Here is a 27,436-nt window from a genome sequence, read left to right on the forward strand (position 1 = left end):
GATAGGTATTATCAATGTCAACCATTTCTCTATCTCTCTATATCCAAGAGATTAGTACAGTGTCTCGTTTCCCATTCATTGCTAACTGCACTCTACAGATCCATCGCCATAGATTATTAATGATCATACAAACTACTTCATGCATAATTATACCCGGAAGCAACGCAGTCACAGAGTCGAACGAAGAGTTTCTACAGAGAAGGAAGAAAAGAAAAAAAAAAAAAAAAGAAAGAAAGAAAGGAGAGATCAGCCCAAGTTGCAGGAGAGAAAGAGAGAGAGAGAGAGAGAGAAAGAGAAAGAGAAAAAGAGAGATAGAAAGAAACTCAAGACAGGCAAGACAATCGCGGACTCACCTTGAGGATTTTGGGGTTGGTGATGGTGATGATCGTAATAATGTTGGTGGTGATGGTGGTGGTGGTGGTGGTGGTGGTGGTGATGATGATTGTGGTTGTGGTTCTGGTTGTGGTTGGCAGGAAGCGGAGGTAACACTGCTACCGCGTGAGGGAACGGAGGTGCACCACCTCTCAAAACAGACCCTGCACCACACACAGGCCACATACGAAATGTTTCTTTACAAAATTTACAATGATACACCGGTTTCACCGTCGGTGATATCATTTTCCTCCTTTCCATTTTCTTTTACTCTTTATTTAAAGAGAGAGAAGAGAGACGTTCAGGGAGAATGGATATGATGGAAAAATCTTAGAAATGTACAATGTATTTATACAACGTTATACAATGAGATTTGTACAATTTATTCGAAAGAATTAAAAAAAAAAAAAGAGAGAGAGAGAGAAAAGAGGAAAGAAATAAACTTCGACTTCCTTTATGAACTTATGAAGGAAGACGATTCCTAGAGTGAGTACCGCGAGTGTAACAGATCGCGAAAAATTGGGTCGAAGTTATTATACTATAAATATTTATGTATGCGTGTATGCGTGAATAATGCCCCTGCGTAAAGAAGCGAGTCTCTGTGAGAAAAAGCTTTAAGCGATAAATGTACTGAAAGCGATTGGAACTCCCGGGATAGAAGAAGCGGCTATAAAGCACGTTTACCTATATACGTTTTATCGGCGCAACGCTCGGCTAAACGGTAAATAAATAATGTTACCGGAAAGGATAAAAAAAAAAAAAAAGTGTACGTATATATAACTATAATATATGTAATATTATGTACTACAGTTTAAATTGCACGGAATTCTTTGATCTTAACTACCATACGATAGAAAGAAAAATGAAGATGAGTGGCCATGGGACATACGCTTTTTCTTTTCAACGTTAAAATCTAATCGTGACCCGACAGTGAAACGAATGATTCGAAGGAGTAAACGGATTACGACTGTGTGTAACGGCAAACTGTAATGAGAAAATATTTCAGTTACTTCAATATTAAACGAGAGAGAGAGAGAAAAAAAAGGGGGGAAAGAAGAAAATTAAAAAAAATAAAAAATAAATAAATAAATAAATAAAATGAAAAAATAGATAGTTACTCGAAGGATATTCATATATAGTCATCAAGAGACGTATATACAACAAATATCACACGTTTCCAAAACGAATCATTCTCGTTTAACTAACTACAAAAAATATATAACGATACGTCACACACTACTGGAAAAAAAAAAAAAAAAAAAAGATTTCTTTTTTTATACGATCACTTTTGCGATTATAACAGAGAAAAAAAGGAAAACAGAGACTCATTGAAACAATCGTACCACGAAACGTATTTCACGCAATTCAATTACTGTGTCAATCACATACACGATATATACGTATCATCAACAACGATAACGTTTTAATTTAAAAGAAAAAAAAAAAGGTATAAGTAATAAGTAAAAGATAAAAAAAAAGAAATTAAAAAAAAAATAAAAAAGGCAATTTTATCTTGTTGGACCACTCCAGATTCTTTCTTTGGTTCTACCTTCTAAACTACGGTCTACGGAGCGGGCAAAAAAAGGGAACAAGAGGAATAATGAGCACGAGCTTGTGGAATTATTTGATCTCTTTTGGTTCAAGTTTACGTACCTTGCATAGCGGAGTGCCGTCTTTGAGGTGGCGGTGGACTACCACCAGCTTCTACGCTGCTTCCGCTGTGGCTGTCCAGTTGCGTACTGTGACCACTGTCACTGCTCGTCACCGAACCTACGCACACGTCCCCAAGACACTTCTATCACTACACATTCTAACCCAGTTCTCGCCCTGATGCGCCCGCTAACTGCTAATTATCTAACAAATATTAATCGCGTTCATCAGACGCATGGTAATCCGCAACACTCTCTCTTTCTGTCTCTTTCTCTCACTCTCGTTCTCTCATTTGAAAAATCAGAGCCACAACAAACACGCCAGTAACGCCTACGAAAATGTAGCGATTAAAAGTCGCGCTCGCACAGCGTTTGTTTTTCGATGCACGCCTACCAGAGATCGTCTTTCTGTAAACGATTATTTTATTATAACTACTTCTAATAATAAAATGAGTTACGTGTTATATCGAAGAAAAAAGTATTGAAATTGAAAAAAAAAAAAAATTATATATATATATATTAGTGTCCTGAAAAATGAGATTTCATCAAAAGGGTGATTCCCAGGAGCGATAATTATTTCCTATAATTAAATTAATATTTGAACTGAGAAAAGTATTAAGAAAATTTATAAAAATTGAAATTACTATCTATTTAAATTGTTGATAAAAAGTGATTAGAAAGAAAACATAAACAAGACTATAGCAATAAGATTAAATTACTGAAGGATGATTCACGCGTCCGTATGTCCCATGGTGAGTATTTCTAAATTGAAGCTAGACGTGCTTCGCCCTGGGAACAGGACCGTGATGTGTATAACACGGGACGATAATATTGATTGAAAAAAAGCGCGAGCTACGGTAATCGACGTACAAGATGCGTGTAAAATGGATAAGCTAAATATAAACATGGAACATTTATGAATTGCGTAAACGGCTGTGCAGCGTGCATATAAAATGAGATAGTTTCTTAGAATTTGCGAGACCTGACCAGTGTGTACGGTCACGAGCAATGAAAGGTGCATTTAATGGTACTTCACGAGATGTGTCTGCTCTTTCGTGTGTCGCAATAAAACAACGTTCAAAAGAAAAATAAAAAGAAGCACCGTGTGATTTATCGATCTAAAGCTAGCAAAATGTATAGAGACACAGAAAAAAAACTTGACACTATAAAGTATTCACGTGTACATGTGTGTATGTATGTATAATGTATATCAAACGGTGATTGACAGCATCTCGTTTCGAACCATTTCATGTGTCGAAATTAATCAACTTACCACTGGTCAACGTTTTTCTTAATGGCTGAAGATTGCTCAGGCTGGTTACGCTACTACTTTCAGCACTGAGATCGACAGGTGGTGGTAAACTGGAAGGAGTATCGCTATGGGATCTCTCATGCATAGGAACTCGGCTACCAGATCCTACTCTCCTAGGTGCACCGGGACTAGGCTCCAGTCCGCTGGAATGTAATGCCAATCCCGGCACTGGAAGCGGCGGTGGACAGTGTTTTGGTTGATAGGGACGAGTTTTATGGGGATCGGAAAGCGCCAACATTTTTCGTACTGCTTGTGGCGATGCTGCTCCGAACTTTGTACCTAAAATTATAATGTAATTAATACTTATCACTTTATACAACTTAAGTCAAGTTTCAACAAATAAAATCTTACCTTGTATACTCTTTCTACCTTCGCTAGTGCTGCTGGCACTGCTTGTTGTCGATAGAGTAGGAGAAGGATGTCTCCTCCCTCTGCTCGCATTAAGAGGTACTGCAGTTACTGCGGCAGCTCCCGCGTGAGGTTCACATTCCACAGATAAAGCGTGTAACCGCTCCTCGTCAGTTATTACTTTCATATTGGCAAGGTATGCTTTTACTCTTCGAACCATCTGTGCTTCTTCAAACATTTTTTTCGGATTCGGTGCAGCGGTAGATTTTTTTCGTCTTTTCACCGTAGCTGTCTGTCCTCCTGGACATTGTAACACTGTTAGTAAAAATGAATTATCATATATCTGGTTCTATTTTTATATAATTGAATTAAATTACCTTGATTGCCAGTTGTCATTTGATTTAACGCAACCATTGCAGAACTAGGTGGTTGGCCACCTCTTTCTAACATTATCGATAAATCATATGGCGAAGAACACATATTCGTTAATGTTCTTACTTCTTTTGCGATCATCCTCAGCTTTTCGAAATTCACCAAACCTTCCACTCTAGAATCGTTACCAAGATGTATAAATGTTAAATCTTTCTTCACTACTGGATAAAATGGAATCTAAAAAGAAAAAAAAATATTCCACGTTATTTCATTATTTACCAAGTAATTGAATAATAAGATAATTAAAATATGAGAGATAAAAAGAAACTTACTATGGGAGGTTGCGTTTGTTCAGATGCTACCAATTGTCGATATTTACTCATATTACGGCTAGGATCCATTAATTCTTGAAGATCACTAAATAGCCTTTGATATTTACTTGGCAGTTTTTCCCAAGAAGCTCTTAATCTGGATACAGCTCCATGACCCAAACCAGATACAATTGCAAACATAGAATTGAAATTTTTACATTCTTTACACTGCCCTGTTTGTAATAAATAAGAAAATGTTGAAAAACTTATATAATATAAATATTTCAATCGATGATTGTAAATGCTAAAAAACTTACTTGCTATTTTTATAAATTGTTTTATTATTTTACTACGTCGAACGAGATTGTGTTCAGAACAAACTTCTGTCACAACCCAAAACATTTCTCTGTTGACTAGTTCTGCAAATTGCCTGAGCATTGGCACTCCATATCTACTCTTTAATTCGAACAAATCATCCACGTATTCCGTAGATTCAATTTGCCTAATAATAAGATATAAATATATTTTCATTATGTAAAAAATAAATTACAAAAAAATGAATAATATCATTAACTTACCTGAATATACTGAAATCTTGTAGAGTCAGTTGAATTGCAACTTCAACTGCATTTAATTGTAAGAAATGAACCTGAGATTCGCGTATGAGTTCTGGCGCTTGTTCGTCTGCTACAAAAGTCTCCGAAATACCATTAGTTTTTAAATAATATCGAGAACTTAAACCAATTCGTTCCGCAAGATTTTGCAATTGGTCAGGTAACCTGCGTTGTTTGATCATACCTCCTTCTCCAACACTAACTTCAGCTAAAGAAAAATTCGAACTACCTTCAGTTATACCAAATTCTTGAAGAGCAAGCATTACCACCTAAAATTATCTTATATTAGCACATGAATAGAAAACTTTAATATATTTCCTAGATTAAAATATTTACCTCGTGTGCCGTTGTTTCTTTGTGAATAAGAAGATATTTACAAGTTTGATCAGCTTTATAAACTTTTAGAACATGTTCTGGATAATCAGGTGCCCTTAAGTCATCATAGCAATACAATGACGTAAGATCAGGATTACTTTTTGAGTGATAAAGATTAGTAGTTTGTGCAAGTCCTCCTGTTCCTGGTGGTGTATGAGGAGGTGCAAGAGGATCATCTACATGTACACCATCACTGTAAATGAATTATTTATTATATACATCCTTGAAATTTTTCCTTAAAATATTTTTTTTAAATTAAAAGAAAAAAGAGAAAGAGAAAAATATATATTTTCAGCTTACTTAATAGTATTCTTTGGCAGTATATTCATTTTTATGAGAGCTTTTTGTAATTTCTTTTTGGGTCCAAGCGTCATGAATCCTTTATGTTCCTTTTTAGCGTCTTTACAAGGAGAAACGTTAGAATCAGGAATTAATAATGGTACACCACCCACCAAAGGATTCAATGGATTTACTGGAGTTACTGTATCCACATGCGTAGACAACCTCGCACGTGGATCTGATTGTAATCTTGAAATTTCGGATTTGTTTGCTCTTCCCCGCGGTCTTGGCGAATCATCTGGCATCTGAAGCATTTCTTTAAACGCTACAACAGTAATTCATTGCTCGTATAAAAAAAATATAATCCATAAGTTATTATTTCTAGAAGATGCCACATACCAAGTAAATTTGATTTAACAGTTATACTGAGATGAGTAGATCCCCTTAAAATTTCAAGAGCTCTGGCATGATTCACGTGTTCAAAACTTTGTCCATTTACTTCTAAAATTTGATCACCACGTTTCAAACCAACATCTTCAGCCTTTGACTTTTTATCTACTTTTGAAATAAAAATACCGAAACCCCTTTCATACCCCCCCAAAATACTAAAATGTAAGACTTCATCCCTAGTTGGTCTTGCTAATGTTACATTCCGCGTTCTCGCTTTTGCTGCACACGCAATATTTAATAATCTAAAATTTATTGACAAATTGTAAGTAAATGATATAAATACTTACTAATTATACAAAAAAACATAAATTCAGATTAAAATATACCTTTGTTGTCCTTGCATTTTTTCTCTTTCTAATCCAGCTTCAAATGCTTCCAGAAATTCCATCATAGCTGGATCAGTTTCAAAATCAGTGAAATGATTATTTACCCAAAGAAGTACTACACGGGCAACTCTATCTCTGACTTGTGCTTGATCAAACCATTCTAACAATTGACTTGCAACTAACAAGGGACTATCAATAAATGTTCGATGGGTTAATAAGAAATCTTCTATATAAGTAGGATCAGTAATACTGTTTTCTTCGATAAGTTGTAACATTAAACGTTCAGGAGTTCCGCGAATAACTACATGACCCCTGCGTGCTCCGCCATCTAAAGCACCTCTTAACTCTGTTACTAGAATTACTCTCCCATTTTCTTCATGCCGCCTTGTATTTTCTTCTCCTTGATGTTGAATTCTGAAATAATCTGCCTGAGTAACACATACGAACTGACAGTCATCACATCTAAAAAAGTAAATAAATAAATTATGTTAATTAAGTTTTTATTTCATGAATATTAGTAATAATATATATTTAATATAAAACTTACTTTGTTCTCATAACACCTCTATGCAAAAGTCTTTCCATAGTGGGCAAAATTCCAAAACTGTCACCAAGGTGCAGTTGTTCAATTTCTCCATTGCTATGCTCAATTTCCACAGCACCATTTATAAGCACACTCCAACTATCTAATTCTTCTCCATCATTCAAAACTATCATACCAGCACGTTCAACTACAGCAAACACCATCACAGCGCACAGCGCTCTTCTTACTGCCAAAGTCATATTTGTAAAGGCCTTTAATTGTTGTGTGAATTCTAAGAGGGTTTCTATATCATCTTCTGTCCTTTCCATAGGATCTTTTTCTAAACATTCTCTGACAGGATCACGGACAGTCAAGCTCTATAAATAAAAAGTAATTTGTTATTTTTATTTATTAAATATTTTAGTATTTAAAAAGTTGTTTAAAAAAAATCAATTACATCCATGCTTTCTGCAAGATCTTCTTCTTCATCACTATCCACTATAGATTCAACAAGTCCTGATAGATCAACATCATCTGCATCTGGATCTGCATCTAATGATCCTTGTACAGATGTCATAGTGTCTGAACCACTATATGCTGAACTTGTGTCACTCGAATGGCTGCTTCTGTTGGACTTTTGGTATAACTCTGGCCTGCCTGTCAGGCCTTGAGAAAACTAGAATACAAGAAAAGAAAATCCAATTAATTATTATATTATATTGATTATATAATTATATTATATTTTAATCCATATTGCACATTTTTTTATCAATAATTAATATAAAAATATTTTGATAATAATCTATGCAATTAATCTATATATTATATAATTATATCTTGTATAATTTAACATTGACATACATCGTGATATTTTTGCATTAATTAAAAATGATCAATATATTCGCTTTGTTATTACTACACTATCAAATATCTAAACTAAAGTGTTTACATTAATGTTCATGCCAGACGATTTTAAATCCAAAGCAATACATTCTTTATCACAATGTATCGGCATAATCACAGATTATAAACAATAGCATAGTGCAATTCAAAATAAAATTATCAATGCACTGTTCCGTTTAATTCTCATACAAAAGAAACCTACGTGAATAACGTGCAATCTATCATCCCCAGACATCGATCTGTCAATTGGTAGGAAGAGGCTGCAAAGAACGGGATCAAGAAACATGTAAGACAAAAACATGGGTACTACGAGCGGTGCTCGTTTACGGAATAATACCAGGAATGGGCGTGATGGGGACAAGCTCTGTTCTTAAGTTAGGTTAGGTTGCCAGACATGACATCACGCACGCAACATCGAGCGATCAGAGAAAACACACACAACAAGAAAGAGATAGAAATAGTGGCACGTATGTCTAAACAAAAACATCGTGACATCTGTCATCCCACAATAACCATCAACGATCATCTATGATCTTTCATAATAATGAATTGTTCGTAAGAAATCTTAAGAACGAGGAAAATATCGTGATAAACCAAGGCCATTTTGAGCCGCGGGAGATCATCAGACTCACTTGGTACATGCCGAAGGCGTCCATCCTATCGTCTTAATAATGGCACTTGTTCGACACTCTATTCTTCCGTGTTTTAGATCACGAGAAATAATATAAAGAACAACCACTATCCGACCACATTCTCTTTTCGTTACTTGTCCACGACTCGATCGAACTCGCGAAACCCACTCTCATTCGCGAGCGCATATGCCAATGTATATACACGCAACGCGATGTGACCTTCTTTGTGTGCATTTACGAAGCTCGTGGCGCGTTTGGTGTGCCCCGTGTCGTGGGCCGTCAGCTTAGCAAAGTAGCGGACATGGGACTGCCTCTTGTCCCTCCCCCACCCTTCATCCTACCACCGGCATTCCCTTCGAAAGTATAGGGTCACGTGACCCAACTGAGCGGCAAACTCCAGGCCCGTCGCAATAGGAGGGCGCACATTGGGGGGCCCACCTGTAGCTTCTGACCGTGACACTAACAAAACACTGCTATTGATAACGCGTTGAAAATGTCCTCGAGAAGATTTTTCGTTTCAGCCTACTTGCATCTCATTAATAATCATTTATTACTACATACTATTTCTATATCCAAACTTCTACATCATTCAACACTTCATTTTGTATTTCTGAAATAGCAAACGTATTGTTTAACGTATTGGAAATAGTTTTTAATTATTGAATTGATTTATAAATTCTTTCATTTAAATTTAAAGAAAACAATAATTATGAAAAATATATTTTTAAAACATATTTTTATGCACATTGTATTCAGATGAAATCTTACACATAAAACGATTCTTCGTAAATAATTAATCATGTATAAATAAGGACAATCAAACATCGATCACACTAAAAATGTTATCATTTTGTATGAAGAAATTATTACATAGCAATTTAACATTATATAAAATTTTCGTGCGTGTATTTGAACTTGCGATGAGACGTAACGTGAGGTTTCATAAAAATCGCTCGTGTGAAACGAGCTTAAGGAGTCGACGGTCGGTCAATCGTCAGTCGGTAAGCGATTGAGAGAGAAAGAGGATACTCGGAGAAAAGAGTACCGGTCTGCTCAAAGCATCCAATACAGCGGATAGTAACTTAAAGGCCACTGGCCGACCCGACGGATGATTTATACGACCCGTTATGTCGTGCCCATGTCTCACTTTTCCTTTTGTCCTGCTCCACAGACTTTCCAAATTGCTTCTCTCATTCAGTTTCTTCCTACTCAACCGAACAGACATTGACATACCAGTGCATGCCACCGATGTGCATTCCACAGACTCTTTAGGGGAAAGACAGTCTAATGTAGATCATCTTACGCGCACGCGTCGTACCTTAACGAACTTTCGATCCGGGAGCGCCACATTGGAAAATTTTAGCAAGGGAAAGCGCAAGTATGATATACTTTTTTTTATCCGAAATTTATAATTAATTTACTTGATATAACATTGAAAGAACGTTAAGAAAAATTATATATAATAAAATTATATATTTATATCTTGGTAATAATAGTATATTAGATAGTGTTATAAATAATAATAGTATACTTTGTATACTAATTTAAGGGTATTCATTTTTAGAGACTCCAATACAATATAGTTATAAATTATTATAAATTATTTAAGGAGCTAATTAAAATAATTATAATATTTATAACTTTTAATGGTATATTAGAAAAAATTATAACAACCATATATTATTCTAAAATTAGAAGGCGCTATTTTTCTATAATATTAAAAGGATGAAAGATGCTTTTATTTCATTTTGGTATAGACGAATATAAAATAGAATAATATTACATATTTTCAGAAAAAAATCGAATTTTTTTTTAAATACAATACGGAAATTTTCCAACAAAAAATCTTCTTTCAATGATCGCTATTTATTCTTCGTGATTTTCACTGTATAAGCATCAATGCAAATAAAAAAATTTACAAACTGATAAAAGTTTTCTTTACAGGGAGAGGGAGAGAGAAAAGATACGCATTTGAAATGCATGAGAAAACATATACAATGAGAATAAAAAACGATTGTTTTAAAAGTTTTATCACCAACCAACTTCCAACTTGATCTCGCCATTTTTTTCATTTTTTTAATATTTATTTTTCCTTTTTTTTTTTTTTTTTGATTAAAGAAAATATGTGTAAGCATACGCATCATGGATGACGATATTAAACTTTCTTTCAACGATTTGAACTATGACGTGAGATAAATGAACCGTTGCGAGAGAAATGATCAGAAATCATGTGCAAAAGTGCACATGACTTGATTTATCGATAGATACCTGCCAACTCTGACGGATCGCGTCTAATATGAATGCACTTTGTTATCAATTGTACTATATTCAAACGAGATATATAACTATCTATGCAAAAATTTAATTTTTAAAGATTAACAATTTATTGAAATATAATGAAGTAGAGTTATCAGTAATAGAGGTATCAGTAATAGAGATATTCTGAATTTTATCAGAATTTTTGAAAGCCTAGAATTTAGGAAAAATTCGAAGTGGATAATGGGACCAAGATATTTTGACAATAGAGAGAGACAAAGAAGTAAAATTTAAGAATAAAGCAAGTTATTCCAGCATTACAATAAATTTTTTATGGATATATTAAAATGTCATTTTATATTGCAGCAATATTAAAAAAAATTTAACGCATTAGCACTTGAAAAAACCAATTAGCCTAAAAGTATTTATTTCAAGAATTTATATGCATAATGCTTGAAGTATATGAAAAAATTCAGATCAAAAAAGAATTATCTACGTGAATGCGTTCTTAAAATCTGTGAAAGAATGCTCTTACAATTTTTATCTGCAGAAAAAAAAGAGAAAGGTTCGAAAACAGATGTTTACCGTGTCATCGAAGACCAAATTGACCTGTCGATGGTCAGTTATGGGATGAGGGTGCGGTGGTCGATGCATCCTTCCTCCGTGCAGTTCCGGGTAGTCGATCTGCAAAGGAACAAGAATAATCAGAAAAATAAAAAAAATAAAAGAGCAATTACAATTAAATTTTTATATCTGCTATCTCTGCAATAATATATACATTTACATAATATTTGTACATAAATATCCTATTGAAAAATACCAGGATAAATCTTACAAATTTATTCCAGAAAATTTAACTTAAGAGGAATAAAAAATATTTCGTTTCGATCACAAAGGGGTAAATCCTCATCGAAAAGGACGAAGAAAGAAAATAGACAAAAATATATTATTGAAGATCAGAAACTATCTCACAGACATCTAACACACACACACACATATACACACATTTTCCACAGTAATCTGCAATCAACATTCATCAAACTAACATTTCGCTCTAAATTCGACGGAACTCGAGCGCGGAACCCGAATTCTCACCGAGGTGAAGAGAGGCAAGAGAGGGGAAGAGAAGCGTGTTTCAAATTTCTCGAATGACGAGCAACTCGGCCGCAAGAGCAGCCGTATCGTCCCCAGGAACGACACCGTGGCGTTGATAATCTAATCCGGTTCCACCTGCGACTTGTGCAGCTGCGTCAACTTCTCACCCCCTCTCATTGCACGGAGCCTCGTGCCTCTCTTTTTCCGTCAACAGCGTCTCGTTGTTCAATGATGCGCACGAAAAAAAAAAAATAGCAAAAAAAGGAGAACGAAAAGTGTGTGTGTGAGAGAGAGAGAGAGAAAGAGAGGAGGGATAAAAAGAAAGGGAAAAAAAAAACGCAGAGAGACAACGAGATGAGCGTGCCTCGGGGCCGGAACCCGTAGGCCGGACTTCCGGTAGATACGCCGATTATACTTGCCATTCACAGAACCGCTCCCTCGCGACTCGATTGTTAGAGGCGAGCAGCATTTAACCAATTTCGGGATGAAAGTTGAATTTCCACCGGTCGACGATACGGTGATTCGATTGGGAACAGCCGATGCGAAACGCGTTGTGCACGTTGCGAAAAATATTGTTCGACACGCCGGAAATTAACGAAACGCCTTCCCTACTACTCGCTCGAAAATATCACGTAGGTACTATCTGTATTTACAGCCGTTACGCGTTAATACATACTCGTATATCGTAACGCTTGACGCGTTGTTTCCAGTGATTTGTAACTTTTAATTGGTTTCTCCTGTGACGTGTAATAATCGTTATGGAAAATTATTTTACAGAAGTTTTATGGATGAATATTTTTATGTATATTGGATATTTCACGCGGATGGATGGATTATATGGCTCTAAAGGGGTTACGTGGAAAAAAAAAAATAAAATAAAATAAAATAAAATAAAAATAAATGATTCTGAACAACTCGCGATACCTTCGAAAGATTATAAGTTTGCACATTATACTGGGCAACATTTTCTTTTAGATGTTAACGATATTTTAAAGATTCCAATTACGCGAAAGATTCTGTATACTATGTATAACGTTATTGCATATTAAAATCGAGATTACACGGTAAAATTTTCCTCTTTTTTCCCGAGATATCGGTGCCTTCTGAAAAAAAAAAAAAGAAGAAGAACCGATATGTTTTCGCTTAGGAAATAATTGGTTAAATGAATTTAATTGTATCACGTATAAATACAGATACAATTTTAACAGAATTCGAAAAATATTCCAGTACTGGGATATTATTATAGATAATTTTGAAATCACGTTCACATCCCAAAAGGATGTGTAACGTAATATCAATTATTCAACCTGCTAATTAAGTCGGATATAGCAGAAATCTGGATAGTTGTTACGAAATGACTCGTCTATAGCCATGTTTAAAACTAACATGGAAAATCTACATCATCTAATTTATATTAAAACTTGTTTCGCTTGGAATAACATCTCGATTCCTATACAGGATCTTCCAAGATAGCAGGGCACGTATGTTAATTATCGATTATTCGAGGTAACCAGTACCTTATAACCGATCTTCTTCGAGCCTATTTCCCTTCTGAAATCACATCTCGCAGGTATATGGAAAATCATGAAAGTGAAAGTATAAGGATTAATCCAATCATCGATCACGAAGAAGAATTAAAAAGGAATGGATCATTTTTCCTTTTAGTTATCAAAACAATTACATACAATGCAACATGTTTATTGCGTTTATGAATATTTATCTAATTGTGAATATTTATGAAGCACATCGTTACATCGTAATTTTCATATATTTATATTTTCAATGTCGATATGTACTTTTTTTATATCATGCTAGTTCACGCTGTGCAATATGTTCATTACAATATTCACGTATGAATAATAATATTTTCTTTGACAAGTACCGCTTTGACGAAAGAAAAAATTTTATTAGGCGAATAAAGTATTTTTTAACATGCTATTTAGACGTTTGAAGGAATTTGACACGAACATTATTTAAAAAAATATTCATATGTAATTATTTTTGTTATGTTATGAGTTTTGAATACTATTGACATAAAACGTTGTCATAGATGACATATAATTTATTATAATGATCAGTTGAACAGAATAATTTGCATTCTCTACACAATGTCAATATTAAACATATATTTAAATTATTTCATTTCATCATCGTATAAAATTAATTCTCACAATCTTGGAATAAAGATCTTCTTGAATAAAACCAATGAATTAATATTTTCCACCAACCAATCATCATTTGCCATTTCCAAAATGAATAATTTAATTTAATTCATCCACTTTTAGTTTTCAAAAAACTGGAGAGGAAAATATTTATGGATCGGTAAACCGTTGCAAAATAATTTCACCATCGAGGCCCAAAAACATTGACCCGATGAAACGAGTGTTTCGCAGTGTCACGGGCAACAATTGCCAAACCTCCTCGTCGAGGTTTCTCCACGTTTGACGAGGAATGACAAACATCGCTGCGACTCGACTCGATTGTTTATAATTCGTGGATTACGTAACGAGAAAGCGCGTGCACATTTTCTGCATCGGTTGCTTGCGTCACGCGTCACAATTCGTGGCTCTCCACCTCGCGAAAAACTCATTTGCGATCCGAGCAAACAGAGCATGGCGCGTGATCTATTTCGTTTCCCTTTTGCGCATTTGTTTACGATGTTCGAACGATGATGGCTCATTGAGAAATCGGTTTCGAGATGTATCGCTTCGCTTGTAAACCGAGCCTTTGCGGTTCTATAAACACGAGATGAGTTTCCCTATGTGTGTGTTAAATAGGTAATGATTTTTGCAAAAAAAAAAAAAAAAGAAAAATGAAATGGCAACGATACTAATTGATTTTGATAACGAGAGAATGAAAATTGAATAAAGGAATCGATTAATGATTGACCTTTAGAAGACAAAGGCTTGGAGATTTAATTATACAATAGAAAAATAGAAAAAAATATATTTAATTTAATTTTTCCACGCCAATCCTGAGATTAAAAGCAACGATAATTTTTTTTTTTTAAATTTCCTAAGTGAATTGAAACAATTTAATTGGCCTATCTTAAAAAAAAAAGGTAAGAAGAGAAGAAGATTATAATTATATAAATTAATGTTATCAATTTTTAGGTAGAAATGGAAGATTCTCATAAATGATAAATGGTATCAATTAATGATAAATATTGAGTTGATATAGAAGATTTGTTAAAAAGAGAATTTGTGTAAAATATCGAATAAGCTAATCTATTATTGTGTATCAACAGTACTTCGTATTATTCCATCGATAATCGATGCACCCGACAGTTATAAGTGTAATGGTAATTCATTTAATGCTCGAATATTCCAAACCCGCACAATCTCATTAAGTGTAACATAATTTGAAAATTCCACCCACTAATCGACGAATTATAAATGTACTTTAAAGTACTCGCAACCACTGCTCCATTCATTTAACTCAATATCAAACGATCAGTTTTCAAACGAGTTTCATGAAACTGATCCTCGAGTACGCCTACGAGTGTGATATTAATCATTCGATTGTCAAATCTTTCTGAGCCTTGTAAATCAAGAATTTTCAGCTTATCGACTTTGCTAATTGAGTTTATCTTTATGATAACTTATCGTATTTATAATTCGATATCGTGATTAATATTTAAAATATCATTGATTAGTGAAATCTTAAAGAAAAAGTTTATCGATAAAAGTCGAGCCTATTTCATAAAAGATCAAAGAAATTTATTTATCGAGAAACCAACATATCGAGTGTATCGTTTCAAATTAAACATTTATGTTTATATTTTATAATTTTTCTTATCGTTTGTCATCGCCTTACATATTATTTTCCAACATATAGGCACCAATATTTGGAACTCATTTCATAATCAAAACAGTATGGAATTCAAACGAAATCGAACATGTAAAAAATAATGCGTGAATTTATTTAAAAAACGAGAAGAAAAAGTAAAAATTTCCACGTATATTACATGTTTGTTGCAACCATACCACGACTCGTAATGATTACGTTTAGAAAATTTTAATAGAAATCAATAATAATAACAGAGAATACAAAATTCGCCGATTTTTCATCAAAATTATCATCAAAATCACAAAATCGCATGGCATAATTTTCAAACCAAGTGCCTTCCAAGTAACCCCCCTCTTCTTTGCATTATTCAATATTTCATGGCGCGTAATCAAATCTTTTCATCTAAATGAAAAACCGACTGACAGATCTCAGGTAAACACGATCTCCGTGCGAAAAGTTCATCCCCTTTCCGGCAATTACGCGGCGCGTCTTCTCACATTCCTTCCCCTTTATCTTCCGCCTCGTCCTCGTTATACATATATTCGAGCTCTGCGTGGGCCCTTCGGCTCCGCGTGGGCGGACGCATACACGCGCGCGTGCAGACGCGGCCGCGCGATAAAACCGATGTTTCTGCCTTGAACGGGATACGACGCTCAACCCGTTTCCATTTCGTTTTCAATAAACCCCGCTTAACCCCGCTCCACCTATCGACTCACTTTCGATCAGGGCAATCGTACTTTTCCATCGATGGAAAAACATCTCGTTGAATTAGTCGAATATATTACACGTTGACCTCCTCTTCATGCTTTGTGACATAGTTCAAGCACGATTTAATTGGAGTATGATGAAAGGAAATACAAAGATAGTACAATTGTCGACGTATGCATATATGTTATTTTTCTTGGAGAATTCAAAAATATTTTTCAATATTTATCTTTTTCGTTTATCGTTTTTTTTCGTCGTGTAGCTTTCATAAATTTTTCTTTCGAGAGATTATAATTATTGGTTAACCAATTATTTTGTTAACAATTTGATACGTCAAACGAAGAATTGTCGATTCTTTTTTTTCTTCTTCTTCTTTTTCTTAAATGTTTTTTTTTTGTTTGTTTGTTGAAACGAGAATGAAATAAAAATTGGAATAAAAGTTGAAAGGCTAAAGAATTGGGAAGTTATCGGAAGTCTGTTAATTAGAAGTGTTGATAGAAAGTTGAAAAACGTTACGGGAAAAACGTGATTTGCCTTTGATTAAAGAGATTCTGATAATTATTATAATAAAATTATGATGAAAATTAAAATTCTTTGTGCATGGAAAAATTATTATTAAGATTATGATATCATGATTGGAAAAACGTATTCAATAACACAAAGGAAGAATGTGGAATTTAATTCTTATCAGAATTTTGTTTGTTTACAAGAAAAAAGTTGCAATCGATTAATGTATTTTTACATCAATTGGAAAACTAGGAGCTATAAATAAATTGTACGATGATAATATAATGGTGTATTTACAATACGGAACCGCATAATGAAAATGACGAAAAATCATCAGAATCATCAGGGACTAATTATTAATTTCTATAATTCTAAAGTAAAAATTTATAATAAAATTCATATCCTTTCTTCAATAACTAAAACATGTATCTTCTAAATTCCTAAATTTATGTATTAATTATGAATATTATTTGATTTTCTTCCACATTCTATCCTTTTATAAATTCATTTCAAATTTTAACACTTAATATTTTTATATTAAGTTACAACATTATTTGAATGAAAAAAACAAAATGGAACACAGTGTATATATTTTAAAGTTGTTTTAAAATTTCACTAAATCGTTCTATTACTCTCGTGAGATATAATATAATTTTTTCCACGAAAATTGCTTAATCATCGCTTAAACAAAAATAACAAATCCCCCCTCGTCTTCAACGAGGCAATACGATCAAAAGAATCCTACATGTCCCATCCATTCTCTCGATTCACATTCACGCGAGTTATAAACACACGATAAATTCAACGTTAAATCACCAACAACTTCCTTCTGCCTCTTGACACAATTTGTAACACATCCAACTCTATTTACCAACATAAAAATTCAAGCAGGTTCCATGAAGTTTACCGTGCTCGATTCATGCCACGAACGCGTGACCGTTAAATTTCGATGTAAATAATTCCACGAAATATATTCGCCTCGTATGTAAATGCACTTTATACACTAGATTCGATTCTTTCTTTTTTGGAAAACGAACGAGAGACTCTTCTATCATATAATCGTATGCTCGATTGTGAAATGACACAAGGTTTGTTAAGATATCGTGACATCAATCTATCGAAATACAAGAATAGTAAAGATAGATAATTGTCGTGATTTCCTTAATTATTGGATCGAGAACACTGTGAACAGATCTGTGTCATGTACAAACGTCAATTGTGATTCAATGACAAGTTAGAATTGCCAAGATAAAATAACAGATTTTAAAGATTTTTGATATAAATTTTTACCAGTTTACATATTATAGATTAATTAATATTTATTTGAATATGTTTAAAATTAGTGTTCAAAGATTTGTGGATGATGTATATATTTAATTTTTGCCTAGCTCTCTAATTACAGTCATCTATGTATTATATTTAGGACATGTCACGAGTCGATAATTTCAACGTTAATGTTGTATATTTATGCAAGAAGAAAACATATTTTTCATACAATGAAAAATAATCAAATAAATTCAAAATTATTCTATTCAAAAAAAAAAAAAATGAATTTTTATATTTTTCTTCGGGGGATCATTTATATTTTATAAAATATAAATGATCTCACGAAGAAAAATATAATAATTCTTTTTTTTTTTTTTTAAAAAAAAAAAAAAAGAATTATTATATTTTTCTTCGGGGGATCATTTATATTTTATAAAATATAAATGATCTCACGAAGAAAAATATAATAATTCTTTTTTTTTTTTTTTAAAAAAAAAAAAAAATGAATTATTATATTTTTCTTCGTGAGATCATTTATATTTTATTAACTATTTAAAGAATGTATTGACAATAGCATTGATATAAATAACATTTTTCAACAACGAGTCAACAGTTTAAAATTAAACAAACCTTTGTACATTAATGTATATTCATGGATAAAATAAAATAAAAGTTAAGTTTAAAATTTGCTTGCTAAATAAGTAGAACGTTAACATCACTCCAGATGAAAATGCCTATTTAATTATTAAACCAATCTTTTTACCTCGTTCGAGACGATCGATAAGGGCCTCGGTGTACCAGGCCAACTTCTGGACAACGAACGACCTTTCCTCTTCCTCACGATGACCCGAGGTCGTCCGGTCCGATTCATGTGCTTCAACATTTTCGTAGATCGAAACTTTTCCCTTTTGTCGTTCAACCACTATCTCCAGTATCCATTTCACACCGCACCTTCGAGCACACCTTTGTCCCTCGTCTCGTTCATCACTCACACCACTACAGTATATTACCTTCAACTTCAGACTCTCCTTCGACTTTCCAAACACCACTCGACATAAAATCGACCAACGTGTACAATTCCTCTAACGTCGATACGTTATCACGTACTTCGTGGAATAATAATAAAAAAAAAATCACTCGAAGAATAAAAAAAAAAAAATCACAGAGAAATAAAATTTCTCCACGAGTGCCCCTTTCACTTTTTAATGCCCGGGTTCTGGATACCGTTTAAAAAACTGTAATACAGGTCTCCTAATGGAACTATCAATCGTGCGTATACGCCATTTCACATCGTGTTTTCACCTCTCATCTTCATCCTTTTCATAAAACAATAGAAAGAAAAAAAAACAAAAATCGCGTAAATCTTTTCGAAATAATCGATAATTTTAATTGTATTAACACCACTACTTGATTAAGATCCACGGATGGAAACGTGTCAAAAGTAAAACTCGCGCTAGACGACAGGCGTGCGACGACAGGCTGTCCTCGTTAAAATGGCACACTTCGAGACGGCCGTTTAATAAGTCGCCGATAGCCGATCCGCGATAAAACGTTCACGGTGAATCGATCGATGTATCAAGGTCGAAATATCATCGGATTAACCGTGAAAAAAGAGGTTGGAAGAGGTTAAGGCTCGCCGGAGTCGGAGGGGAAACGGTATAGGAGATGTAGACGCACGGTGCCGACCGCATCGCGGGTCACGATAAACTGAATCGTTCACGATTCTTGAGGGCCAAAGAGTGACTCGACCAGTCACGTGACTACGCACGCAGTGACGTAGGCCAGCGATACTTGGCGCTGTCAGATCGTATGGGACGGCGTAAAATGGGACGCGTGATAGCGTTTATCGTGGGCTAATGGAGCGTTTCACCGATAGAATAACTCGCGGCTTTGACAATGCTGAATGACCGCGATCGAATCGATGAGGAATTTGTCGAGATTGGCGGCAGATTTTTAATTAATTTTCGGGATTAAATTGGCGAATCGGAAAAAATTGGCGAATTTGCTTGGGAGGGGATACAAACAGATTCGACATTTGAGGGTAAGTTTTTTAAATCGAGAGAGTTTATGAAAGTATATGTGATTAAAATATTCATGGAATTTTTTTCTTTAAGAATTAAAGAAGAGTTGTTGAAATTTGGCGAGATTGCGTGATAAGAAAGAACGAAAGTAATTTTAAGAAATTTTGACGAGTTTGAAAATAAATAAATATATCTTATAGTCTTATAATCTTAAAAATTTTTGTTTGCGTGGATTACACGCGACGAGATAAATTACATCCTTGAAATAAAATCTATATTTACTAGCGATGCTAAAGTTCGAAAACAAAATTTGAAAAATCTACGATAATATGAATGAACATTCTTCGAAAATGATGAAAAATAGTATCATAAATTATCTCATGAAATACTTTTATGAATCCAAAAATTTGAAAAAAAAAAGAAAGAAAAAGAAAGAAAGAAACCACAAATATAAAATATTCATAAAATCGCGTATAAAAATTTCAAGAAATATGAGAAAAACGAATATTTTTACATTATTACATTGCATTATCATAAACCTCGAAAGACCTAATCGTGAAACCTTCGTGGCAAACCCCGTCTCATTTTATACTGCTATAACGTCAGAATACTAAAAAACATTTCATCTCTCGCATAAGCATAAAAAAAAAAGGCATCACATGCTTCATTACAACTAACACCATCGTAAAAACCTAACAAGAGGAGAAGAGCGCAGAACACGGCTAAAAATGCATGCTAAAACTGAAGTGTGTTCTTGAAAAAGAAAGTATGCTGTGCCGACCATCGACCCTGTTCTAACAAAATTCTGCTTCTGTGTGATTTTTATGGAGGCCCGGTGACACATGGTTTTGAACACGTGTCGCGTAGAAAGCGATGCCGGATCGGCGGCGTCCCCTGTGAAAAATTTGAGACGACTCTAGGTCGAACGAAGCTAGACCTTTCCATGAGAGATATTCTACGCAGAGAAATTTCTACGATTCGAATAATCAAGAAGAAAATAATTCTACTTATACATCGGAAGAGAAAATAAATTAGACAGCCACTTGCCGTCTAGAGAAGTGAAAACCACTGTGCAATACTTGGAAAAAACTTGACGACGTTTATTTTAAAAAGAATTCAAAAGTGGAAAGAGAAAAAACTGGAAGAAACCTCGAATACTCGAACATCCAATTATCCACCTCTCAAGAATAAAATCTCAAATCACTCAAACTCGGCCAAACCGCAAACTCCGTAACTTAATTTCACCTGTCGCTCCTAGATCCATCCAATATAATCTCAAACCGAAAATCCAACCAACCCAACCTAACCAATTTCTCTTTTTTTCAGAACAACCTCTACAAGAGACTCTACAGACAAAAAGCATCTGGGGAAAAAATCCTTCCTTTCGAGTACGAAGACGAGCGACAACGATCGCCAAGAGTCGAGAAATCCGGCTGAAATATTTACACGGATGTGGATATCCACTCCAACGGCTGCACAATTATTAAGACGAATTAATAAAAATGCGGTGGCGGTTCGGTGACGGATGCGGCCTCAGGGGTCGGTCGCAACGCGAGAATTTGTACGCCCGCCGTGATGCGTATACGGATGCGTACACCACCGACGAGCTAAAAATTTCCTACTCAGGCCGGACCAACAGGAGGCGAGGAAGGCTTGTGGCGCGTACACTGCCAGAGAGCGCGCGCATATTCATACGCGTTTCTCGTCGGCTGTCTACTTTATTTTCGGTTCTTCCTGCGGCCCCTCGTCTCGACACCATTGGCGTCACACGAAGCCGGCCAAACGAAAAACTCGTTGCGAGACGAGAAACTGCGCTCGTGAAATTCCGTCCCGACAACGAATCCCTTCCCCTCCTCCCGTTTCGCGAAACTGTCTCACACTTCTCTCTCTCTTTTTTTCCCCTCTCTATTTCCTTTTTCTTTTTTTTTTTTTTTATTTTTTAGGTTCTATGTCGCGTTCCTGTTTCTCGAAAGGAAGGCTTTTTCCCTCACGCTTTACACCGTGTACGCTACGTCTATTTGCTACTAGAAAATTCTAGCACATCGGATGCAAGAGGTGAAGACATGTGAATAGATTTTGGAGAATGATTTTTGAAGAGGAGAAGAGGATGCGTGGGTTTAAGGTTTATAAGGGGAAAGGATTGTGGTGATGTTTATTTATTTGCTATATTGGAATTATTTAATTAACGGTGGAAGAAAGTGGAAATATATTCTTAAGGAAGAGGCCATTTTTTTGTCCAACACAGGTCAGGTATGAGTTATATTTTTGAGAAACTTAGAAATTTGTCACGTTGACGATTCATATTTTTGTGATTATTAAAAATGTATGATTGGAAATTAATTTTGGATTTTATATCATGATACACGAGATTCATTTATTTAACAATTATATAACCAGTTTATCTAGGAAAAGAGAAAAGAATTTATTGCTTAGTTGCTGCACTAGTTTCGCGAGTGGAAAATTTTTTTGCGGCGAGCACGACATATAAAAAAAAATTAAGTAGAACATTGTTAATTAGATTTGAATAAAATCTACGAGTTGTACAATATGTAATAAAGATATCGAAATATCTCGTTCCTTTTCTCGTCAACACGAGCTTTAATTATTTTCAATTGAATCGCGAAGCTGAAAAAAATTCCAACCTCTTGTTTCGAACTTGATTTCCAATTCTAATTACATTTATTTCCAATAAATTGCACTGCAACATCTTAAACCTGAAGAATGCGAACACATAACAAAAGAAATATGAGTAAGCCAACGTGATATCTTCAGCTGATTAAATCGATAACGAAATTGCAGATAAAAATTGTCATTCCCGACAAATTAATAACAAGTCTGTACAAACAAACAAACAGCTAAATTTTTCTGGAACAATCTTTAAATTACTTCTAATCTATTAATTCCTTTTTTTTTTTTTTTTTTTTTTTTTTTTTGATAAAATAACTCATCGAAGAGAGATTTTCATTTCCTCAATCTCAAATGGAAATTTTTTTTCTATAAAATCTATAACACCTAAAAAAGAACATGGACACGAACATACAAGTTTTCCAATAGAGCGCGAAGAACGTGCCCGTCCTTGACAGATAAAAATTGCACAAAAGTTCATTCAATCCCGTCCCTTTCCCCGCAAAATGCATTTCCTGGAAAGGAAAGGATTCCCAGAAGATGCACAAAAAGACGGAGCGAGATATCAGGACCAAAACACCAACAGTCCACTCCAATAATCCTCGAACTCTGAACGAATTTGCAAAACAGCTTTTTCTCGTGACCCACGAGGATAAGCCCCACAATGGTATTCTTCGACAATCTTTCGTCTCTTTTTTTCTTTTTTTTACCTCAATTTCTTCGAGCCACGAGCGAATAATCAATCGTCAAATTTTAGAAAAAGCGTTGAACGAAATCGAAGACAAGACACTTCTTCTCTCACCATTAACTCGGTTCACTCGATTCACTCACTCGATGGAATTCTTGAGGAGAATTTCATTAATTCTTGAAAACGTACGTCGTTCGAGCGGATCGATGGATCGAATGAATTGGATCGAAATTGATGCGATTTTCGCGCGAACCGATCGAGGGACGAAACGCGACTGGTGCCGTTTGTCTGGCACGCGATTGATAAGCTCGTTATCTTCTCCGCGGATGTTAATTTTTCTTCCTCTTCTCCCTCCCCGTTTCTCCTCGTTCTTTGTCCGTTCTTTGTACACCGACACGTCGATCTCGTGCGAACGAGAGACGTCTATCTAGTGGAGTAACAAGTATTGGGATCATGTGGGACCAATATACTCTTGAAAAAGAATATTTGGAAAAGAAATAAAAAGAATATTGAGAGAAAAGGATCGCCACGTTTTTTTGGAATTATCGATGATGCTGAGGAAAGAAAGATGTATTATATGTATTTATTTCAATCGATAGATAATCGAGTCGAATCTTTTTGAATAATAATTAATAATAGATCGTTCATTACATCATTCTTACTTGCTCTTCATCTTTCGATAATTCAATCATTCGAAGCATGGAATTAAATAATAATAATAAATGTAGTAAACAGAAAACCTTGCATTATCACAGGAAGAACAGAAATGTCTTTGTTACTGGTTCATAAACACTGGATGTTTTCTCATGAGATATTCAATTGTATCAAGACTTCGGTTTAAATGCAATAAGCATTCGCAAGCGAGGAAAAAATTTTGCAATTTTTTTCGAACATCGTCAATTATTTAAAGAACGCAGAGATTTCTCTAAACATCTTAATCTAAAGTAATCCAATATTTGTGAGGGTGTATACTGAGAGCCAGCAGTGTCAACCGCAAGCAGCTCGAGATCGACTTAAAATAGCAACCCTGTCGAATCAAAATCCCTAGAAGAAAAGTTGGAATTCGATTTCGAGGCTGTTCGAAAGTTGGAACATCGGCGTTCCATTTGCGGGGAATAGCGTAACGTGGCCGCTTTGTGGTTGCACCACTTGGCTGACGTCTCGAGAAAATCCTTTGGGAGAGGTTGAAGATGGAGAAGAGTTGTAGAATAATCGAACGAGGCTTTGAGATTTGACGTTCGACGATGTTTTCAAAACAGATTCTTTTGGCAACAGCAGATTCGAGATAAATGTTCCGTATATAATAAGAGAAAAATTTCGAAGAAAGAACGAAACTGACATTTTCCGCTCTTTGCAAAGAAAAGAAAGCGCAATCTCCTTTCCGAAGAGACAAAGAAACAGAGAAATAATTTTTGCTATTTTCGCAAATTATGCAATTTCCTCTGATCACTGTCAATAAGGCTATTATTCGTGTTCTATTATCCATATGTGTTGTCCATTATTACACGTGATGGTGGCACATCACGTTAAATATTCTACGTGTGACCGCAAGATATGAATGGAAAGTTGAGGATTTGACTCATACATGTGTGGATGTATACGTCATTACGTGGCTTCGTGGAATCGACCAGAGGTCAGAATGTCTTCAGGAACGTTTGTTACACGATCAATTCACACGGTCAAGATTATATTTTAAACAAATATTTTTCATATAATAAATCTTTGAGTTATTATAAATTAATTTTAACTATTTTTCGATTGAAATTTATGTTTAACAGATGATAAGAAGAATGTATAATAATTGTTTCAATTATTTAGTTTAATTAATTAATCGATAAGATCATTATTTATTCATTTAATTATTTTTTTTTTTCCATTTTTGTAAGTTCCTTTTTATACGCAGAGAAATCTGAAAGGCATTCCAATTTTCATAATGATCTTGTCCTCGTTTCGTGATTCTCAAGTTCCTAAGTTACGACGATTTCTATTTTTTGTAAGCTTTATAAATATTCATAGTTTAATGTTTTCAGTAAGGAGGAACGATACAATGTTTAGCGAACGTGTTTGGAATAATAATCGTTTCTAAAGTAAGAGTTATAAGGTACAGTTATGTTCCCACAGAGTAAAAATGATTACATGTCCGTAGCTTTCTAGATCTAAGCCAGTCCTTCACGGTTCAATGGACAAGTCTTCGTGAAAGAGGGATCTGCGATCGATTGAATTTCGTAATAAAATCACCGGCAAAACATATCCCCACGTATCTTATAAAATCTTGTTACATTCTAGGTCTGTTCACTCTCAAAATATACTCGCCCTATTTCCTCGATTATGAAATTCACTCGTATCTTCTTTAAATATTTGACAAAAATCTTCTGGAAAGTTAAAATAATCTCGTGAATCTATTTCTATCCATCTTCGTAAATCGATTCAATCAACAGTATCGAGAAATTATTTCATTCGAAGAATCAAAACTTAATATCATAGATACTCGAATTTTTAATTATTGTTAAATTTCGAAGAGGAATGAATAAATGTGTATGGATCCATACAATATTTCTGAGGAGAAGTATAAAAGAAAAGATTTTAATTTTTAAAGATTTTACTTTGGAATTTATAAAATATTTTTAATCAGTAAACACTTCACAATTTGCCATCAATCCTACTTGAATTTTTATATTATTTAAGAGTATCTTAAGAGCTCTGATTCGAGACGCATACGACGATCGTATATTCTAATATATATAACTCTTTTCATCCGTGTAATATTTGCCATAAATTATACATACTGAAACTACAACTGCTTGGTGCAAAACATCAAAGAACGCACATGATAAAGTATCCGCGACATAAATTCCAACCATCGTCGCTCCAATATTCATTAATTACATTACCTTCTTCCTTCTCTATTCTATTACATATATCAAAACTACTAAAAAAAAAAAAAGAAAAGAAAGAATGCTTTCACTCTATATTCATGTCACTCGTCTAGTAATTCGCCTTCATTTACAAGGTACCACGTCCGCCAAATTTTACCATGTACACCGAAGAATACAAGAATTCCTGTTAGGCCTTCAACCGTAATTTAAATACATTTGAACACATTCCATTAACTCTGCTAACACAGTTCCATCAGCAGCTATTTTCTTCCAAGATATATCAAGGTATCTTTCAATTTCTATTTTCATTTTCATTAGAAATAAATTACAAATTTCTAATTCACTTTTACTTTAATTTTTCTTCGTTTATTTTACACAAGATTAAAAGAAAAAAAATATACCTATGGAATGTGATCTTCAAATTCCTCTAATCGTAAAAGATCAAATCCAAATGATAAAAGATTAAAGCTAAGAAAATTATTTTTTAAAAACGATCAACCATTAAAAACCACGTAAACCACCACAGCTACGTAAAAAATGATCGCTTTAAGCGCGGATGAACACCAAACGCGCCTCGAGATTCGCGATAAAACGGGCCACTGACCCGAAACCCCGTGCAATGGCGTGCAAACGTTGCACGACCGTGTCGTCTAACGCCTGTGCATCGTCCTCCGCGCCGCATTCGCAGACAACGCGAAGATTGCGCGAGATCCACCGATTCTCCACCGCCGATCTTTAACAGAAACGTTGCACAAACCGGCCAAAGCGCAAAGCCTATAATCACTCAAGCGCGTTGCGTGATAGCATTGGCCCTGTGCAACCCATCGAGCGCGTATCATGGGAGGAGAGTGGGCAGGTTCTGTGCAAAAGTTGCAGGTGCATCGAATGAGTCGCGGTGAAAAAAAGATCTGGGTCGAGTTGTTGTATCGCGCGCTTCGACCACGTCCCCGTTCCAACGATGGAATGCTTAAATCCCTCCGTTTTTTTCTTTCTCGTTAACACGGTTTTTCGAATGCACGCTTGATCGAGACGTTCACTTTCCTCGATTATTCTCGAGATTCTCGAGATTCGCTAGGATACGTTACGCTAGTTATAGGCCCCGTGTCTATGAAGCTTTTGGACGAAATGAATGTTGAAATTTG

General features: G+C 34.7%; 1 protein-coding gene across 16 annotated transcripts in view; it reads right to left on the reverse strand.

Moving 5' to 3' along the window:
- The window catches only part of LOC102679953 (rap guanine nucleotide exchange factor 2-like), a 161,769-nt gene that overhangs the window by 5,367 nt on the left and 128,966 nt on the right, over positions 1-27,436 (reverse strand). For 6 of the 16 annotated variants that reach the window (XM_006616887.2, XM_031511043.1, XM_031511046.1 and 3 more), the window contains 15 exons: positions 11,308-11,406; positions 7,389-7,607; positions 6,956-7,308; positions 6,409-6,870; positions 6,032-6,324; positions 5,654-5,957; positions 5,315-5,546; positions 4,943-5,247; positions 4,682-4,866; positions 4,386-4,597; positions 4,059-4,290; positions 3,685-3,996; positions 3,295-3,612; positions 2,026-2,142; positions 354-536 (listed from right to left, as the gene is read on the reverse strand). In XM_006616887.2, the coding sequence (XP_006616950.1) occupies positions 354-536; positions 2,026-2,142; positions 3,295-3,612; positions 3,685-3,996; positions 4,059-4,290; positions 4,386-4,597; positions 4,682-4,866; positions 4,943-5,247; positions 5,315-5,546; positions 5,654-5,957; positions 6,032-6,324; positions 6,409-6,870; positions 6,956-7,308; positions 7,389-7,607; positions 11,308-11,406 (3,826 nt within the window). Of the gene's footprint in view, positions 1-231; positions 275-304; positions 537-1,201; positions 1,357-2,025; positions 2,143-3,294; positions 3,613-3,684; positions 3,997-4,058; positions 4,291-4,385; positions 4,598-4,681; positions 4,867-4,942; positions 5,248-5,314; positions 5,547-5,653; positions 5,958-6,031; positions 6,325-6,408; positions 6,871-6,955; positions 7,309-7,388; positions 7,608-8,036; positions 8,378-8,466; positions 8,964-11,307; positions 11,407-18,847; positions 19,436-27,436 lie in introns of those variants that run through there. The other 10 variants (XM_006616890.2, XM_006616886.2, XM_031511045.1 and 7 more) reach the window with 9 other exon arrangements.

This window comes from Apis dorsata, unplaced genomic scaffold, assembly GCF_000469605.1.
Source record: "Apis dorsata unplaced genomic scaffold, Apis dorsata 1.3 scaffold_285, whole genome shotgun sequence".
Taxonomy (NCBI): Eukaryota; Metazoa; Arthropoda; class Insecta; order Hymenoptera; family Apidae; genus Apis; species Apis dorsata.